This window comes from Anopheles moucheti, chromosome 3 (genome assembly GCF_943734755.1).
Source record: "Anopheles moucheti chromosome 3, idAnoMoucSN_F20_07, whole genome shotgun sequence".
Classification (NCBI taxonomy): domain Eukaryota; kingdom Metazoa; phylum Arthropoda; class Insecta; order Diptera; family Culicidae; genus Anopheles; species Anopheles moucheti.
This window is the reverse complement of record NC_069141.1, coordinates 72557877-72577140: the sequence shown is the minus strand read 5'-3', so window position 1 is coordinate 72577140 and position 19264 is coordinate 72557877. Positions and strand designations below refer to the sequence as shown.

Genomic DNA, 19264 nt, shown 5'->3' with positions numbered 1-19264 from the left:
GCCGCTCAACGAAGGCTTCTAAGTGTGCACGAAATGAAATTACGCGTGCTTGATGTGAAACGTAATGCACACAATGGATTGAATAAAAACCAGCGATAAGGCCAATAAGGAAATCGAACGGTTTCAATAGACACATGAGCCGCGGCATGGGTGTTAAATTTGAGTTCATGTAATAGGTTCCAATTTAACGAAATCCTTTTTAAGGCTGAAACAACATTTTCACTACTGTGCCTTTGGAAATGGTTTCGTTGGGTCGTTGGAATTGTGTGGAATCGTATCAGATAGGACGAAAACCCTTCCCTCATTCAGTAATGATTGACAATAGGGGTCGTTTTCAGGTCCTCGTTTTATTCTCTTTGTCATCTCTACTGAAATGTTCATACTCGGTTAGTCAGGATAATTAATTCTCATGCTCCTGACAGCAGTGAGATAATAGTCGAGTAAAACAATTGCCCTTTGACCGATAATCATCCGGAAAGATGAGGGGTATTTACGATTTGGGGAGAGAATATACTTTATATTCTGCATATGGATATTAACCCTTAACAACGGCCAAATACCGGATGTTACAAATCAAAAATGATCAATTCACTAAAAGAGTAATAAGTATGTGTTATTTTTTTATTAAATCATATTTCGATTCACGAGAAAAAGAATTGCAAACAGGTCAATCGTCTTTGCTTACCGACGATCGATATCATCATAACACTCGCGTACTTCGGGGCAGGAATTGTTGCATCTCCGAAACCGATCATACACACACAACCGCGGTTTGCTACAGCGGCTCAGTGACTTTCGCCCTTCTTTCCGGCCACCCGCTGAAAATCGTCCATCTTCGTCGTCGCTATCGGTTGCCCGATGAAGGCCAGATGGTCAATGATTGTCGTCTCTCCACCGGACTGATTGTCCTTTACGAACAGCTGAATGTTCTGCACGTTCTGGAACTTGACAAACCGCAGCTTGATTGGATTTCCCGTTTCCAGATCCTTCGGGTCGACCTCCAGATCCTGCACCGATACGTACGAGTCGGCCATATCGAAGTCGAGCGTGCGCGGCTGATTAATGAACAGCTTGATGTTCTTAGGCCCGTGTGTCGGAGGTGCTTTGATTTTCAACGAGTGCAACTTTATCACCTGGTTAAAGGTAATCGAAATGATGAGCTGCTCATCACAGTCGGATGCTAAATGGCCTCCGGTTGCGGTGAGCGCATTCGTCCACGGATGGTCATCCGCTTCGTTTAAGCACTCGCACTGATTCTTCTGGATAAAGGTGTTGAGATCAAGCTGCAAGGTAAATGGAACACGATGATAAAGTGAAGTGGGTTCGTTTCTATAGTGCGTTACCTACCATTCCCTGACCATAGTCTTCTCCGGATTCATCTGCACTAGCCGCATAATGTTTCTGTATCTTTGCTTCCAGCCCATTTATGTCTGCTCCCTGTAGTCGATCGATTTTGGTCTGCAATGAGGAAAAGATTTGCGCATTAGTTCATATCTGCTGGATGGTCCGCTTAGCTATGATGCTTTACCCTGGCACGGTAGAAGATGAAAGTTGGCATCGCGGAAACCCCCTGAGTCGCTGCCGTATCGGAACATTTGTCTACGTCTACCTTAAGGAACACAGCTTTCGGATATTTGCCCGGCAGTTGCTCAAACAGTGGAGCAATATTGCGGCACGGACCGCACCAGGTCGCTGTGAAATCGACAACGACAAGCTTACCACCAGCGGCCGATAATTCCGCTTGGAAATGTCCCTCGTCGTTAATGGACTTTACTGCCATGCTGTGGCAAATGCACGGGAACACCCGGAATTAGTCGGAGTAAAGTAAAGTGCGGAGGATTTCCACCAAATCTTGATCGGAATTGCTGAACGCCCGGCGAAGTGATTTTTTCGGCAACAAAGCGCGACGACGATGACGATGATTTTTTGATATTTTGCTACCTTTTGCTTTGACAGATTCCGTGGTGTGCCGATTGACAGTTGTTGCTGGCATTTGGAAATACTGTCAGTTGCTGCCAGATGATGCCAGACACTGTCAGTCGTTTGTTGTTTTCTGCAGTATTCAAAAGAGCGGCAAAACAGTGTTGTGTTGTTTCGCAACAAAGTGATAATAGGACACGGTCAAATCTTCGCTATGGTATATACTAATGTGCACCGAGCATTTCTGCAAGCATGCTCCAACCACGGGACAGTAAGCAAGCAAAATGCACTCGACATTCTCATTGGCATCTACGCCCGATGTAAGTACCGGCTCGTGTAGGGTCTGCGGAACGCTTCTAATGAAGGTTTGTTTTCTTTTAGACGGCAACGATGATACTATTCCAAATGAAACGGACGTCGTCGATGTGGTGGCTAAAATAAACGAACATATCCATCAATTTGATCAGAAGATTGTTTACACACACTTCGAGCTACTCGATAGTGATTTTTACGTGTTTGTCAACCTGCAAGAATCACCGATCGATCTGCATCAGAATGTGTACACTGCACCGGAACTCCATTTCTTTCGTGTAGTGCTACGTGAACTAACGTTGAGCGAAGACCACACGCTGACCATGATAAACTGTCTCAATCTTACCAATGACACCGAGAGTGAGACGATAAAACCCCTTCCAAAGACACGGGCAGAACAGTTGCTGAACGAATGGGAAGAATCGGGTTACTTTCTAGTGCTGAATGATAAGTTCCACTTTGGACCGAAGTCGGTCGTAGAGTTTGAAAAGTATCTCAGCAAAAATTACGCCGATATTATAACACGCTGCTGTCTTTGTAATGTCACTATATTCTATGTAAGTTGTGGGAGCATTTGTGGTCTTTACGTTAAAATTTCTGTAATAAATGTTGTTCTTTTCCTATTACAGGGTGTTCGTTGTGCTTCCTGCCCGCAGATTCTGCACAAAGATTGTTTGAAAAAGTATCTTCGTCGGCTTACGAACTGTCCCGCGTGCAAAGAATTGTGGAGTGTGCCAATATAGTGGTTATTCACTAAACTTTGATTTATTTCCCCCATATCCTTAACTCCCTTAAACGAGTAACATATAAGTTTTACCACTTTTATATAAAATGTAAGGTAGCAACCAAGGCGCTCGTGTGTACTGCAAATATACAATTTACAGCAATATTATTTCGTGTGTATTTAAAGCTTCAGTTTTAGGTCCTGCGTAACGATAGCCCACGCTTTCTCCGCTTGTTGCTGCGAATATTCGTAACTCCATAAGGTACAGAACACAATGTCCGAATTTTGCACCATCTCTTCATTACTCGTCGGCTGCATGTCTACGCGCCGTATTGCATCCTGTTCCTCGAGCTGATTACGTTCCATCAATCTTCGAATGGCTTCTTCTCGCGGAACGATACACGACCACATTTCGTGACAGTTGTTCTGCCATCCGGCACGGAGCATTACTGCTGCCTCCATCACAATTACCTCCTTTCCGTGTTGCTCGTGAAGTGTACGGATTTTCTCATTCGCTCGTTTCGCAATCGCCTTCCACATAATCTCATTCAACTGGTCGAGCTTGCTCTGGTCGGCAAACACAATTGCGCCAAGTGCCTTTCGATTTATTGTACCATCCGGGTGCAGAATTTCTTGACCAAATGTTGTCACCACCTGTTGGTAGCATTCTTCGCCCGGTTCGTACAGTTCATGGCCAATTTTATCACAGTCAATAATTCCTGCGCCGAAGGCTTGAAAGCGTTCAAGCATTTTGCTTTTCCCAGCAGCGATTCCACCAATCATACCGATGATGTAAGGTTTCGCCGGGATATGTGTCGGTGCGGGTTTTCGGGGTCGTAAACGCGTTCCAAGCAGATCCATCCGCTGGTTACTAGAACTGATTTTATCTTCTTTGTCTTCGATTGTGCTTTCATCGTCCAGTAGTTCGATCGTGTACACTTCTAGCTGATTCAATCCGTTGGTTTCGCGCAGTTCATTCACTTTTGCACCACCACGAGCCGTTTCGGTACTGACCACAATTAACTAAAAGAAATGAAAATTGTTTAATGAAATTCAAACCCTTTTTTCTTCTCGCAGCAGATTGAAAAGCAATATGGACTTACATCCAAGTTTGGGTCGGTAGCGGTGGGCCCAAAGGGATCCAAAATGGGGACGACTTCATAGCTTAGAAATGGGTCGATGTCTTCCAAAAATTCCTTTACATACTTTATCCGTTGTGCGGCCGGCAGTATAAGTTCATGCAGCTTTTTGCTCTTTATCATAGCACCGTCTGTTACCCCGACGACGACTCGTTCCGTGGCCAGCAGAACCGATTGCGTGAGCAGCACCTTATGACCGGCGTGAATCCGATCGAACGTACCGCCCAACACCACATTGCGATACGTTTGCAAGGAATTATCCAACCCGGGTGGTAGTGATAGCTGCTCCGCACTTAGCGTATCCAGTTCAACTACCTTCACGCCCGGATACCGTTCGGCAAGTCGTTTTTCACATCCGGAACTAGACGAACTTAATGCGTAGTCGTAGAACAGATAATCTACCGCTGCGGGTCGCGTTCGTTTAGTAAATGATTCGAAGCTGGCACCGCTTGATCGCAGCGATCCAGTCACAATGCGAAGGTCTACCTCGGAACCAAGCCAAGTGACGGAAGATTGGTACACGCTAGCCACAAATCGACCAAACGCCAGGGGACAACTTACGTTGGCGGCCACTTGCGGATGAAACTGCAGGTACAGTGTGCTCAACGCGTAAGGACGTGTAGCGGATAGTGTTTTGGCAATGTTGGCCAAATGGACTGCCGTCAGTAAACCGGTTCTGGAGGGCATATTTACCCGTTGGCCTGTTGGAAGTATTGCGATGTCGACCGATGGATTTCTTTATCAATTTTCGCAAAGATAAGACTAATTTGCCAAAAAAACAAATCGGTAATTTTGGTGCTTTGTTGTGGCAAGTGTCGATGACAGATGTAGTACTAGCGCAGTGCTTCCATCTTTGGTCGCCTGGAAGACAGTTGAAGAGTGCAAAATTTGAAATTTAAATTGATACTTTTAGTTTTTTTATTCGATATCGATACATTTAAACACTGTGGAGGAGGCCCAGGGCGGAATTTTGAAAGGGGGCCTATAATTTTGCTACGGCATTATCGGTGTTAGGGAGGTGTACTTCAAACATGATTCAACAACACCAGCAAAGTCTCGGAAAGAAAGCTCCCTTACGTGCACCCCAGAGTTCTGTTGCGTAGCCCTGTAAACGGGCCGTTCAGCTAGTCTATTTATATTCTGTATATGTAATCGTTTGTATGCGCTATGCAGAACCATAACGCCACTAGTTGGATCACATTTTCTACGATTTACGTACATTTACGATTCCTGATCAGTCCAACGCGATCGCTTCTACGATTTTTCGCCCGAGGTACAGTTTCCAATCAGTTTAATTCTTCAGTAACAATCAGCGAAATTTCGTAGAACCCTTTTTCTTTTCATGTTGATGTTTGAGACCATTAACAACACAATTGTTTTCAGATTTCCGATACCAGGAGAGCATGTTTTTCCAGAGGTGACACCTGCAGTGAGGAATAAATTTGCCCATCACTATTGCATTGCATACTATCAAACTCGTGAGAGCGATCGCTAGTGTAAGGAAGATGGATGAAACGGAAAGCATCCTTAATTTCGCTCAAACTTTCTATTAGCTGGTACGGAATTCCATACAAACCAGCTAATTTCAGATTGCCGATACAAGGAAACCATCCACGGAAGAGGTAGCACCTTGTACAGCAATTTTGCTCGAAAACCGCCGAAAGGTATGCAATGTTTAAACACTAACTTTCCCGTTGGTCGTGAAACATTTCTTCGAAAACCGCCGAAAGGTATGCAATTTTTAAACACTAACTTTCCCGTTGGTCGTGAAAAATTTCTTCGAAAACTACCAGTTTTCGAATTGATTGTACCAGGAGAGCATGCACGGAAGAGGTAGCACCTGGTAATTTTGTCCGCCGTAAGGTATGCAATGTTTAAACACTAACTTTCTATACAAACCAGCTGTTTTCAGATTTCCGATACCAGGAGAGCATGTTTTTCAAGAGGTAACACCTGGTACCAGCAGAGCAAGAAGGCGCCCAACAATTCATGAAAAGTTTCATGAAATTATTTCATGAAATATTTCATGAAACTTTTCATGAAAATTTCATGAAAATTTCATGAAAATTTCATGAAATATTTCATGAAATATTTCGTGAAATATTTCATGAAATATTTCATAAAACATTTCATGAATGAAATTTCTATGAATGAAATTTTTATGAATGAAATTTTTAAGAATGAAATTTTTATGAATGAAAATTTTATGAATGAAATTTTCATGAATGAAATTTTATGAATGAAATTTTCATGAATGAAATTTTTATGAATGAAATTTTTATGAATGAAATTTTTACGAATGAAATTTTTATGAATGAAATTTTCATGAATGAAATTTTCATGAATGAAATTTTCATGAATGAAATTTTCATGAATGAAATTTTTATGAATGAAATTTTTACGAATGAAATTTTTATGAATGAAATTTTTATGAATGAAATTTTTATGAATGAAATTTTTATGAATGAAATTTTTATGAATGAAACTTTTATGAATGAAATTTTCATGAATGAAATTTTTATGAATGAAATTTTTATGAATGGAAATTTTATGAATGAATTTTTTATGAATGAAATTTTTATGAATGAAATTTTTATGAATGAAATTTTTTTGAATGAAATTTTCATGAATGAAATTTTTATGAATGAAATTTTCATGAATGAAAATTTAATGAATGAAATTTTTATGAATGAAATTTTTACGAATGAGATTTTCATGATTGAAATTTTTATGAATGAAATTTTTATGAATGAAATTTTTTTGAATGAAATTTTTATGAATGAAATTTTCATGAATGAAAATTTAATGAATGAAATTTTTATGAATGAAATTTTTACGAATGAGATTTTCATGATTGAAATTTTTATGAATGAAATTTTCATTCATGAAAATTTCATTCATGAAATGTTTCATGAAATATTTCATGAAATTTTCATGAAATTTTCATGAAATTTTCATGAAATGTTTCATGAAAGGTTTCATGAAATATTTCATGAAATAATTTCATGAAACTTTTCATGAATTGTTGGGCGCCATCTTGCTCTGCTGGTACCAGGTGTTACCTCTTGAAAAACATGCTCTCCTGGTATCGGAAATCTGAAAACAGCTGGTTTGTATGGAAAGTTAGTGTTTAAACATTGCATACCTTTAGGCGGACAAAATTACCAGGTGCTACCTCTTCCGTGCATGCTCTCCTGGTACAATACATTCGAAAAATGGTAGTTTTCGAAGAAATTTTTCACGACCAACGGGAAAGTTAGTGTTTAAAAATTGCATACCTTTCGGCGGTTTTCGAAGAAATGTTTCACGACCAACGGGAAAGTTAGTGTTTAAACATTGCATAAGTTTCGGCGGTTTTTGAGCAAAATTGCTGCAAAATTTTACTCGACCAACGGGAAAGTTAGTGTTTAAATATTGCATACCTTTCGGCGGTTTTCGAGCAAAATTGCTGTACAAGGTGCTACCTCTTCCGTGGATGGTTTCCTTGTATCGGCAATCTGAAAATAGCTGGTTTTGTATGGAATTTCATACCAGAAGACGGAAAGTTTGAGCGAGATGAAGGATGCTCTCCGTTTCATCCATCTTCCTTAAACTGGTGAACGCTCTCACGGGTTTGATAGTACGCAATGCAATAGTGATGGTCAAATTTATTCCACACTGCAGGTTATTTCACCTGCAGCGCAAATTTATTCCACCTCTCGAAAAACATGCTCTCCTGGTATCGGAAATCTGAAAACAATTGTGTGCGCGGCAACGCTATAGTGGATTTCACAGTTGACCAGCTGATTTAATCATTGGACAAATTTGTCAGCATTTTGGCAACTCTCGTGGCCCTACACTTAATGGATCAAAGAATGCTATAAAACATGATCAATTGTTGAAAAAGTTCAGTAAGTAGGAGCTCACCACAGAAATCAACCGTTAATTTTTGTTCATCGCCTAAAACATCTACATGAGCGGAACAGGTTGCTAAGAAATTTTTCTGATTGTTACCGTAAAGTAAACCGATTGAAAACTGTACCTTGGGCGAAAAAATCATAGAAGGCGTTGGACTAATCAGGAATCATAAATTGTACGTAAAGAAAATGTGATCCAAGTAATGGCGTTATGGTTTTCCTTAGCTCATACAAACGTTTATATATAGACTAGCTTAACGGCCCGGTTTCAGGGCTACGCAATAGAACTCTGAGTAAGGGGAACTTTGTTTTCGATATTTTGCTGATGTTTGTTTGATCATGGAGGTAGTCTTTCAAAACAAAAACTTGACCTAGCATTCTTTGTTTTCAAATGATAAAAGCTATGCAAATCTAACCAACTGTGCATAACACAAATTATTATTTTTTTATTTTTTTTTATTTAATTTATATTATGACGGCAATGCCGTATTTTCAACACCGCTTGTGTTGAGCGATAATAACAAGTGTCACAAGGCATTTCCTCCTTGCGATTTACCTTATCCCGGGCATACTCGGTTTATAACACAAATTATTATTACATATATAAAATTTGCGTTGTTTGTTTAATGGGATACACAATGTTAAACAATCCACTAAATAAAAAATAAACAAAAAAAAATCGAAATTCACAACTTAGTAACTCGCTCATTCTGTATTGCAAAATGTATGATGGGTGACTACCCCTCACAATGCATCAGAGAATGAGCGATCTCCCGCCAGGATATGCAATATGCGGCATATTCACGTGGAGTATTTTGATTGAATGATTATTTCTCTGCATTCGGCATCTTCTCCATCTGGGGATCATCCTCATTGATGACGGCACCACTATCTGTGTTTGTCCCCGTGCTCGATGGTCTCGGCTGTCTTCCTCGGCGACGTATCTTAAACATACCATGAGTCCAACCGGTTTCACCCCGTGGAAACAGGATCGGGTACTGAAGTGGACGCATCATCTGGTTGGTCTCATACACTGGCCTTAAGGATCCTGTAGCACGATGTTGCAGCACAATCTCCCGTGTATATTCCGTGCTACCGGCGATGTAGTCACAAACACACATGACCCATTTCACCTGCAGTCGGTGTGTTGTTCCGGAACTGGTCAATATCTGGTATACGTGAAAGGAGGCAAAGGCGCAGTTCATCGCGAACAGACATGAGTTCATACGTATGACTGATTAGGGGCAGCCCAGCGGCGGATCAAACGGCAATAGGCCCCGTTTTACTGCGCTTTTCGCCTTGTCTCATTTCAAGTCCCCTCAATGTCCCCCTTCCCTTCTGCATCGTTTTAAAAATTAGAGGCCCCAACTATATTTCCGCCCTGGGCCTCCAAGGGGATTGATCCTCCACTGGGTAGTTAATTTCGTTGTTGATAGGTACCACTGTTCATCAATCTATGGTCAGCCCAGTATTAAGTCTGGACCGCGTCCTGTCAACCAAAAACTTCAACAGGCACCAGTATTGCTATAACTACTTCAAACGGATGCAACATCAGTTGCATCGCTTCTTGTCATGAATGCAATGAAGATGACTAATGCATCTTACACATAAAACTCTTCTTTATAGCTTACCCTCCCAAGGCCCCTCTGAACTACTGCTGAATAAACGATCGTCTGTACTACAAGCATCGTACAGGTTATGTCATCACGATACTATCTTTCGCGAACTGTGATCGCTTTACCAGCTGAATTTCCCTTTCGTTTGATTTTCTTCCTTGATCTGTTGGTTTGATCTTTGCTCCATTCCGTCTTTTCTTCCCATGTTGCAAAGCACTAATCAAACGACCGCAAACGTACGGCAGACACGTCGGTAACATGCAAAATTCTCCCCATCTTGGCCATCCAATCCCATCTTCATTTCGCATTCCCGTTTTTTTTCGTTCCATTTTCTTTCACTCTTTCGGTTCGGCGATTCGCTTTTTCAATGATGCTGCCTGGCAAGATACCGCAAAGACAGAGTTTGATCATTGCGCTCACGTCTCGTGGCTGGACGGTACGATTATATTTCTCGCTGGTTTGTTTCCTCCCTCGCTTGGGGTGGGTTTCACTATGCTTGGCATTGGCTGCGGGATGCGTTTAACGCATCGCTTTCATGGTTTTGCTAGAGATGCCGCTTCTACTGTGGTGCCTCAGACGAACAGACGACCTCTAACCTTAGGCGGGGTGTGTTGGGCAACACACAATGATCACGATCGTCAGATCTGTGGCATTTGCAGCGGACAGCACGTCCAGTGTTGTGCACTACATTATGGACACATTGAATTGACTTTCTTCGCTCGCCCAATATTACACTCAACGGAAGATGATAAATTTTATCGCAAAAATAAAGTTTTAGAAACAGAAAAATCAGATCCAACAGGAAGAGAAAAATAGTACAGCAAAAGTTTAGCAAAAAGCGCAAAAAAGGTAATGAAACACTGCACATTCGATTGTTTGTTTTTTACAGACGTTTGTAAATGAACTAGTCAAAATTATGTACAAAAGTGTTACAGCTTCGCAGTAAGTAGTGATGTAAGAGAATTATAAAGGGATGCCGTGGTTCTGCTCCCTTACGTCTGATGGTTCGTTTGTGGCTTTCCCTTCCGGTTGGATGTTGCCTTTCCCTTTCGTTGCTGCTTTAGTTTGTGTAATGTGTTTGTGTGTGTGTGTGTGTAGGGTGGGTATTTCTTGGAGTGTGTTCCCTATGCCCCCGTTCTCACCTCGTTTTCGCTTTCCACTCGCAACTCTTTCTGCTGCTGGTAAGCTGCTGATCTTGACCGCTTGGTCGTGTGCTTCTGTTCTAGTGTTGCTGCATGAGTATGTGCACAGGTCACAGCGAAAACGCCTTCACAAAATCTCGTTCTATTGCTAATCCGCACGCGTTAGTGCGTTCCTCCACACACCCTATCCTCTCTCTCTATCCCTCTCTCGCTCTATTACTGTTTACTTGTCCGCTTTATCTCCTTGTCCCTCGAACTATCTCTCCGCTTCCCGATGACTGATGAAGAATAGTGTCTCTTCCGCGCTATTTGTCCACCTTACTGGATGGCCTGCAGTCTGGCAATTTCAGCCTCCAGAGCCTGAATGTTGAAGTTCGGATCATCCTTCGGCGGGTTGGCACGGATGAACTCGAGCGTCTTCAGGACATGGGCCGGCACTGGGCTTTCGCGGGGCAGATGATCACCGCGCGGTTGGAATCCGTTCTCGTCCGCGACGTACGTCAGCTGGATGGGCGTACCGTCACGGTCCGTCCACGAGGCCGAACCCTGCGCCGACTGGCCACCGACACCTTCCTCCTGCGCACGGATACCATTGCTCGTCTCGTAGTTCCAGGAGTACGAACCGTCCGGGTTGACGGCACTGTCGGAGCTCAGGATCTGTGCATCGGCGTCCGGATTCTGTGCGACAGCAACGGCGGCTAGCGCAGCAATAACAAACTGCAAACGAACAACACGACATGTTATGAATGACACGCTGGTAAAAGATGTGCAGCACACCCTGAACAAAATCACGCGTTGCCTTAACCCGCTTCTTCGATGCACGGGGGTGCGGGTTTTGGATGATCGTTTGTTTGCTTGATAGCACACCTTCATTGGCGAGATTAGCGTGGCAAGCCCTAGACGAACAGAACACACCCCATCCTTGACGAGCTCGAGCTTCACCGTCGTGGAAAACATGCACACGGCTATCGTGCGAGAAGCGTCCGATCGAGGATCTTCCTTCCTGTTTCGCGAAGATAACGTTCCAAGGACGTCACGATGGACGTGACATCTTCCATCGCTAATGAGACGATGTATCGATGTTAGGTGAACATTTTTCCACCTGACGCGAGATGATAAATCATCCCACAATGCAATAGAGTGGACGTCGTTAGGTAAACCTCCTGTCCCAGCCGCAACTCCTCCAGCGACAACCAGACGGGCATGCATCAATTGCGGTATCATTACCATCATACATAACACGGTGGCCATCGGTTTGATAGCGGATAATTGAAGTCGATTACTAACTCACCACCGTACACTAAGAAGCGGATGGTGGATCATCATTAGTGTCGACATTTCATTGACAACTGCTTATCATCGTTGTGCGATGAAACAGGTGCGTTTACGATGCTTCAATGGTGAGTCGACCACAATCGATCTTAGTATTTTCGATTTTTTCCTATCTCCCGCTCCCCACATTCTAACGTTTCCCAGACCTCCGGCGGTGTCAATCTACTTGATCGGTGTTGTTTTATTTTATGTCGAGGTTCGTGCCGTTTATCTCGAGTCAACTGGTTGAATGAGCTTGAATTCATGGCGATGTAAATTTACGAACCAGACAGTATAAAAATAGCATCCCCCATGGCACAAGTTCACGGAGTTTAAGGTCTTCTTGAAACAAACGAGCTTAATTTAAGAAACGGATAGCAATCAAAATTGAACATCGCTGCAAAACAAAACACACAGAAATACAAAAATAAACTGACCAGTTATTGCCGTACGGTGGCGCAAGATGTCCACGTCTTGGGCGATGTGTGCGGGTAGGATGTCGTGTTCATTCATTTAACGCGATAAAGCGAATGAATCGCGTGCTGACGGTGGGTTGCATTTCGGCAATACAGCGCGGTCAACTGGTGGCTGAGCCACCGCACCGTATGGGAAGATTGGTGGCACAGTTTCTACCGCTAGCAAAGGGTGGCAAACAAAGGGGAAATGGGAAAACCTTCTTCTAAACCTCTTCTAAACGCACACATAACTTCTGGTTTTGGCTCTCATCGTACCTCAATTGTCTGGGAACGTTCCCTTCCTATTGGTGGATTTCAGAGGCCAACTTGAATGCCTCTTTTGTGATTCCCTTTCCCCCCCTGTCACCCGTTCCCCGTTTGCCATTTGCCCCACCCCCGGACCAACATCTCACTGAAGAGAGATGCAATTGCACTACTTTTTCTCCCACGCTGTTTCGGTGTTTTCTTGACGCCTGTCACTTAATTGAGCGACCGAAGGTGCACAACCGCTAATGCACGTTTTGTTTGCTTTTATGTAAGCAAGGTACTTCGCTACACGCAGGGAACGCTACAAGGGGAAACCTCGGTAATCGTTTTGCTTCCGCGCCAGGTTGTGTGGAGCCGGGGCGCCATTGCACAAGAGATAATGTCTGGCGTCTGGTTCAAGGTGAGGTGACTTACGGGTGATACTGCGCCGGATAGTGCAAATACAATGTAGCACATCTGCCGAAACGCCCAGGGTTTTGTTTTTTGCAGGGTGTGGCACACGCGATATGGAAGTGCGAGTGCGAAAGATTAATTCGTTAATTGAGGATGGTATGCAGCATTACACCGGACATTATCATGCTGCATATGATCGCTATGATTATTCAAATTTTCGATCAAGCTGATCATGCATATGGTACTATCTTGATTTTATATTATTTCTACGTGATTCAGACGAGAGGTGGCTAAATTTTCATTTGATTAAAGTTAATACATAAAGTCCAAATATCTTAAAAAGGCAAGCGCTTTTAATATGCTTTATACATCGTGCTTAGTATATCACACACAGGTGCTAGATCCATTGATTCATAACATAATATAAGGATTGTCTTTAAATTTCATTGCAATTAAATTCAATTAACCGATCAATAATTATTTAATTAATTAAATTAACTAATGAAGATTAAATTGAAATATATTTTATGTAATACTTGCACAGCTTATCTTTTCACTTTACATTTGATTAAATGTGTTTTTTTTTATTTTCGTTAATATTTTGTTTCAAAATAACATCACCATGGCAAAGACATTGATACCGAAGTCCTTTATAGTTAATGCGCTTCTTTTATATTGGGAAATTGAAATTATAATCTCATTTCAAGTAGAATTCAAGGTTAACAGAAATTTTAAATTGCATCAAAATGAGCTATAAATATCAAACCGTTAATTTAATTTAGTAGAACATCCCCAATAAAGCTGTCTGCTCAATAAATATTTCCTTGCAATTGCACTACAACTTGCTACGATGTTACTTGTAATGGTTCTGACTAGAATGAATATACTAATCAGTATCAATAATAATCTTGTCGTAACGAACCCAACATCAGCTTGCAGCACATATTATTCAACCGAAAGGATCCACTGTATAGCACCAATGAACAAAAAACACTTGATATCTAGCGTAACGAGCATTGCAAGAACACACGAAAGTCTTAATGTCCAATTCACTGCAAATTCACCAAAAAAAAAAAAAACCATTCGTTCCCTGTGCGTTTCCTGCGTACCGGCTAATCCAAACCAATCCTCATTTGCAACCCCCTCAATCATCGAACTCAAGGGATCGTAACGGAAACTCACCACTCGGAACATGTTGCTTATTGTTTTGTGTGGGTGTGTGGGTGTGAGTGCGTATAATTGGGTGTGTCCTGGAGACAAATGCACAAAAATGAACTGCACGATAAGCTGACCAACTGCTATTTCTTTTCAAAAACAACCACCGTGGGCAGAGCGAACGTCTGTGTGACTGATCATCAGGTTCAAATTTGCCGCGTTTTTATATGCCGCCGTGGAAGAAAGCCGTGGCAAAAGAACCCATCGGCTTGCGGGGCGGGTAAGAATGAGCGGAACGGAGCAGCAAGATGTGTGTTAGTACGTGCACGATCGGTAAGAAGCGCGAGCTCGTGCAAAAAAAAAAGACGGTAAACGGTACCGACTACTGCCAACGGGTGCTACTGCCGAACCAACCCCGGCTGGAGGGAGAAGGAACCAAACCTTACCACATCATGGGATGGGGTTTTGGTTGTCTACGGTTACCGTTGGCATGGTGTTGGAATGGTGGTGGAAAGAAGAGCGCACTGTTGGAAACGCGCTGGAGGATGGACATTGGATGGAAGGGAGCGAAGGTTGTGTCTCATCGTCGTCGTGATCGGCGGTTGCTCGAATGGTACGGGCAACAAGGGAAGGGAAGACGACCACAACGGTATCGGAGGAAGGGGGAGGGAGACCCAAGTCGTCATCCTCGTCATGACATCCCGATAGGAAGGGACAGAATATGTATGGGATTTAAGAAGAGAAGGAGGATTGTACTGCGGGCACCCATCGTGTGTGTCTGTGCGTGTTGTGTGGGCAACACAGGAGAAGTAACGATCGCAAATTGAATCCGCCACCGAAACCGTGGTCGAGTGTAAAACATGCGAAACCCTTCGAAAAAGGGTGGCTGCTTGAGGTGGTGTCTTCTTGGCGGTAGAGTCAAATCTGCCCACCAGCACACTGCGGTTCGGATGGGTCCGCAGCGGGAGTGGGATAAAAAAAAGGTACATGTTGTAAATAAATGTGTACACGCGAAGCAATCGAACCATCTAGCCGCGTCTAGTAGCGTTAGCCATTGAAGCTTCCTCTCTGAAGAAGTGAGGAGCGAGTGAGGTGGGATGGTGGGGTAAAAAAGTGCATCCAGCAGTAGGAGGCCGGGTACAAAGGAAGGACAGCAGTGAGTGCACATAAGCGTAAATGTTTGGGGTTTTGTGGCTCCCGGGGCCGGGGCACACATTTAGTTACAGGCGTTAACATCTCGACCTTTTTGGCACGGTTCAGTTGTTTCATTAAGCAAGGATGCGGACGGCACAAGAGTGGTGTGTGCAGGATGATGATGGTGCATGATCGTGGTGTGGAAGCTGCGCAATCATGCGCCCGGTGAATGGGAAAGAGAGACGGTGGCGATTAGATTTCCCACTCGGGTTTAGCGGCAAAGTATTATGGGCTTTTTGTGTGTGTGTGTGTGGATGTACGCTGTTACACTCTTTGTTAGTTTGAATTCGTTTCAAAACCACCCCGGGTGGATGTATTAATCTTATAAGAGAGGTGGACGTCTGTCTGCTGCTTCTTCGGCAGGGAAAATTGGGGAATTTTAATGATTTGACCCTCTCTCGCTTCGGATGGCAGTGGCCGGGGGTGGTTAAATTGGTGCACCGAGTATGATCGATTGTACACTCACACATCCACATGCGGACACTTACACAATTCACTGTGGTAAATGATGAATGAAAACGATATAATGCTGGTAGTCAAATTGTGAAGAGGTTCGTCGCTTGTTATTGCATAGTTCGCTCGTTGATGTCTTTTGTATGGTTCACCGCCGTTTGAGTGTATTTTGTGTCTACTGGTGCTGTACAAGCGGTTTTAATCGGAAAACAAAACGAAGAAGCAGATTCCGCTGTTGGGAAGTCCCTTAAAAACGAATCCGAACCGGGATTTAATTATTATTTTTTTGTTTCATGTTTTGTGGGAAGACGGTTACTGTTTCGGTCGCATCTGGTATTGTTGCATGTGTTGCAAGCGGGTTGCGGTACGAGGCAACGTCGTCTCTCGTTACCCGTAACGCAACCGGACCATTTACAAATCGGTCATTTGGACCCGCAACACCCAAGCGATCAGCTGCACCGAAGCATGCATCCGAGTGAGGTGACCTAAAAATGTGACCCCGCGTTCAATAAAGAGGACAGTACGAGCGGGACAAGGGTTAGCGAAAGTGAGTAGGGAGCTTGAAATTATGGCACGGCATCTGTCTTAACGATGTCCTGGGGCTGGTTTCGTCCTCGAAAAAATCTCTACATCGTCGCTCGGTGCCGAACATCACCTGTGTATACACAGCGGCAGCAGCGCGGGACTCATCTTTAGTAGGCCTTGAGGTTTTTGGGGTTGTTTTATATTTTCGGGCCATCCCATAAGCTCTGACGCGTGTTAAAAGAGGAAAGAAAGCGAAAGAAAGAGAGGGAGAGAGAGAGAGAGAAATGAAGAATAAAAAAAGAGAGGGTAATGGAGTATATTTTTGGCAAAAGGACGCATCCAAAATGTCAAAGCACTTCTTCGGCAAGGTTCGCGGTCGGGCGTTCCGTTTCAGTCGGAGGTCAGCGCGGTTCGGGCACAATTAATCGATAGCTCTTTTTTTGCATATTTGCGTACGTGATCAACCTTACATGAGCATCGATTTGCGATACTTAATCATCGAGTGTGGAATTTATGGTTGGAAAAACTCTCACCCGAGCGGAGCTCACGCCCCAAGGTTTAGAGGGATGACGATGTAATGTCACATAAATCTTCGTATCACTAGCCAATAACAACGTTATTAATGCCGAAAAACATGCGGGCCATGTATAATAATAAAGCGTGCTGCACAATGCTCGTATGGACCCGATCCTGTTACATACGGTTCACTGAAACGGAAGCACAATCGGAGGCTTAACTGGACCAAGCTACTAGCGTTCGATCGTAGTAATAAATCAAGCTCACATTTGACCTCTTGCGTAATGGGAGGCATTCAAGAGAGATTCTGTTCCTGTTTTGCTGTTTTAATGGTGTACTCTAGAAGCGATCGGCATAAATCTATGCCTTCCGACCATGGACCATGTGTTTGTGTGTGCGTCGAAGAAAGAGAGTAAAAGGTCTCCCCAAAAGCACGCCAAATTTCGGGCTTGAGTCGGTTCCCTTCTTTCGCTTGCGTTCATGGCACTTCCCAACGGAACTGGTAATTCATTCATCAACCGGTGCCGGACAATGGGATCGATGTTAACCTTTCGGATTCGGACAAAACAGTATTATTCAATCGAGTTACGTTCCCTTCCGGATGGAACTGTATGACGCTCGTGGGGGCGATCTTGGTAAAAAGGAGGTTGCAAATTTGGTGCCGTCACAAACTATAGTAAATCATTGAAAAATTAACCCTTATCATATCGAAATAAAATCAATAAAGTCACATAGAAAAACACCGAAACAAAACGCCATGCAGACAAAAGGAAAGTCTGAACACTAATTTGCAACATACTTTATTGGCACAGTTCGCTTGAACTTTCGGTCGCACGTTTTCGGTGGACCTTTTCCTTTCCATTTACTTATCTCGGTCGATATTGAACCACTCAAGGTGCACGGTCGCAATAAATTTTTGGCTATTTACGATTTAATTTCAAGACATTTTATTTTATTTGCTGGTTAATTTAAGCTCCTGGTGATTCACATTGAATTGCGCGACATAAAGGTTAAGTTCGAAAAACATGAAGTGTTACTATATTTCAAAAACAGGATACAATTGATGGTCCGTACTTACCATCTGTTCCTAATCGAATTATCTGCAATAGCTTGGCACTCAACAGGCGTTTGTATGTTGATATTCAACTAACCTTGCAATTCTTATCCCAGCGAGCGGTCTATTAATATTTTCGTTACAATCACCTCTTCAGCAACACATTGGGACGCTTATAAGGTACGAAAGGTCAGGACTGATATTTGCACAAAATAATTACTAATATCTTCGCCATTCGCCTCACTGTTGCGATCTCTTCCGCGACTCGGATTGACACAAGCCGTACGTGGACGAGGTGTTGAAAATGGAGCTCATCTGTAGATCACGCGGTAGATAATTTCGATAGCCTCAGGCACCTTGACAGCCGTGTGGCGCCTACACGTGTTGGCAAGACACTGGAAAAGTCGAACTTGCACGGATGGTGTGTTGCTTTAATAACATTTAAATTTACAGCTTGAAATGTGAGGGATAAGAAGTCATACCGTCGCCGTAAGTAAACGAATCTCATCAATAATTCTAATGCCTGCCTGACTTTAAAGTGATGTGCATCGGTTGAGCTGGTAATTTACTCCATCACATTAACCTCTCTAATGGGTTGTAAGCGGCTGCTAAACTGGTATTTGATGTTTCCAGTGTAGATGAGTTTTTTTTTCTCATTAATTAATAGTTCGATTTTCAGACTGGTACGGAAGCACCAGAAACGGCAGTCGATAGACTCGCAAATGAACACCTGCAATTCAAATATTTACTCCACGCAGGTTAATTTTAACTAATTGACACCGCAATAAGTAGCGGCAGCACGTGTTAATTTTGGCACCTGACATTTCGGTTTTTTTGTGTTGCTTCTTCAAACACAACTTAAAACAACGATAGCCACTTCACTGGTAACGACTCGGGATGAGAGGTAAACATTGAACATAGTGTTTAACCTTTTTTTTCTCGCTGACATTCACAAGAGTTTGAAAAAAAAAACGGCAAACGGTAACTTCTGAAGTGTTTCTTCGAAAGGTAGCAGAATAATGTAGATGTCAATCTTTCTATTGACCATTTCTAGGTCAGTTCGACGTGTGCTAGGTCAAAGGTGCTCAATGTAATGGACGGTGAGAAATAGATTTTATATTTAATTACTTTACCAACCACCTTCTCGCATCATTGACATTCGCGCATAATCATTCGGGTGGATTTTTTTGTT

The 19264-nt window shown here is 43.0% G+C and overlaps 4 protein-coding genes across 4 annotated transcripts; 1 reads left to right on the top strand and 3 right to left on the bottom strand.

Annotated features, from left to right (window-relative positions):
• Positions 1-621: 621 nt before the first annotated feature.
• LOC128302260 (thioredoxin-like protein 1) lies at positions 622-1929 on the bottom strand. Its single transcript, XM_053039042.1, has 3 exons — positions 1529-1929; positions 1348-1458; positions 622-1283 (listed from the first exon to the last, which is right to left on the bottom strand). Exons 1-3 carry the CDS (start codon positions 1778-1780, stop codon positions 786-788), a joined length of 861 nt encoding a protein of 286 aa, XP_052895002.1. The 5' UTR covers positions 1781-1929; the 3' UTR covers positions 622-785.
• A 148-nt stretch (positions 1930-2077) lies between these two features.
• LOC128302364 (non-structural maintenance of chromosomes element 1 homolog) lies at positions 2078-3118 on the top strand. Its single transcript, XM_053039175.1, has 3 exons — positions 2078-2240; positions 2302-2789; positions 2862-3118. The coding sequence occupies exons 1-3, from the start codon at positions 2135-2137 to the stop codon at positions 2973-2975; spliced, it is 708 nt and encodes a 235-aa protein (XP_052895135.1). The 5' UTR covers positions 2078-2134; the 3' UTR covers positions 2976-3118.
• LOC128302363 (bifunctional coenzyme A synthase) lies at positions 2982-4820 on the bottom strand. Its single transcript, XM_053039174.1, has 2 exons — positions 4060-4820; positions 2982-3979 (listed from the first exon to the last, which is right to left on the bottom strand). Exons 1-2 carry the CDS (start codon positions 4780-4782, stop codon positions 3137-3139), a joined length of 1566 nt encoding a protein of 521 aa, XP_052895134.1. The 5' UTR covers positions 4783-4820; the 3' UTR covers positions 2982-3136.
• Positions 4821-10020: 5200 nt separating this feature from the next.
• LOC128305977 (pupal cuticle protein Edg-78E-like) lies at positions 10021-14512 on the bottom strand. The gene is made up of 2 exons (XM_053043630.1): positions 14358-14512; positions 10021-11466 (listed from the first exon to the last, which is right to left on the bottom strand). Exons 1-2 carry the CDS (start codon positions 14367-14369, stop codon positions 11068-11070), a joined length of 411 nt encoding a protein of 136 aa, XP_052899590.1. The 5' UTR covers positions 14370-14512; the 3' UTR covers positions 10021-11067.
• Between the last annotated feature and the right edge of the window lie 4752 nt (positions 14513-19264).

Bases quoted from the DNA above. Each gene is read 5' to 3' on its own strand.
- LOC128302260 (XM_053039042.1), bottom strand. From the start codon at position 1,780: ATGGCAGTAAAGTCCATTAACGACGAGGGACATTTCCAAGCGGAATTA. The intron at 1,459-1,528 runs GTAAAGCATCAT...TCCTCATTGCAG, and splicing joins TCATCTTCTACCGTGCCAGG to ACCAAAATCGATCGACTACA. The intron at 1,284-1,347 runs GTAGGTAACGCA...TTTACCTTGCAG, and splicing joins AAGACTATGGTCAGGGAATG to CTTGATCTCAACACCTTTAT.
- LOC128302364 (XM_053039175.1), top strand. From the start codon at position 2,135: ATGGTATATACTAATGTGCACCGAGCATTTCTGCAAGCATGCTCCAAC. The intron at 2,241-2,301 runs GTAAGTACCGGC...GTTTTCTTTTAG, and splicing joins CATTGGCATCTACGCCCGAT to ACGGCAACGATGATACTATT. The intron at 2,790-2,861 runs GTAAGTTGTGGG...TTCCTATTACAG, and splicing joins GTAATGTCACTATATTCTAT to GGTGTTCGTTGTGCTTCCTG.
- LOC128302363 (XM_053039174.1), bottom strand. From the start codon at position 4,782: ATGCCCTCCAGAACCGGTTTACTGACGGCAGTCCATTTGGCCAACATT. The intron at 3,980-4,059 runs GTAAGTCCATAT...CATTTCTTTTAG, and splicing joins CTACCGACCCAAACTTGGAT to TTAATTGTGGTCAGTACCGA.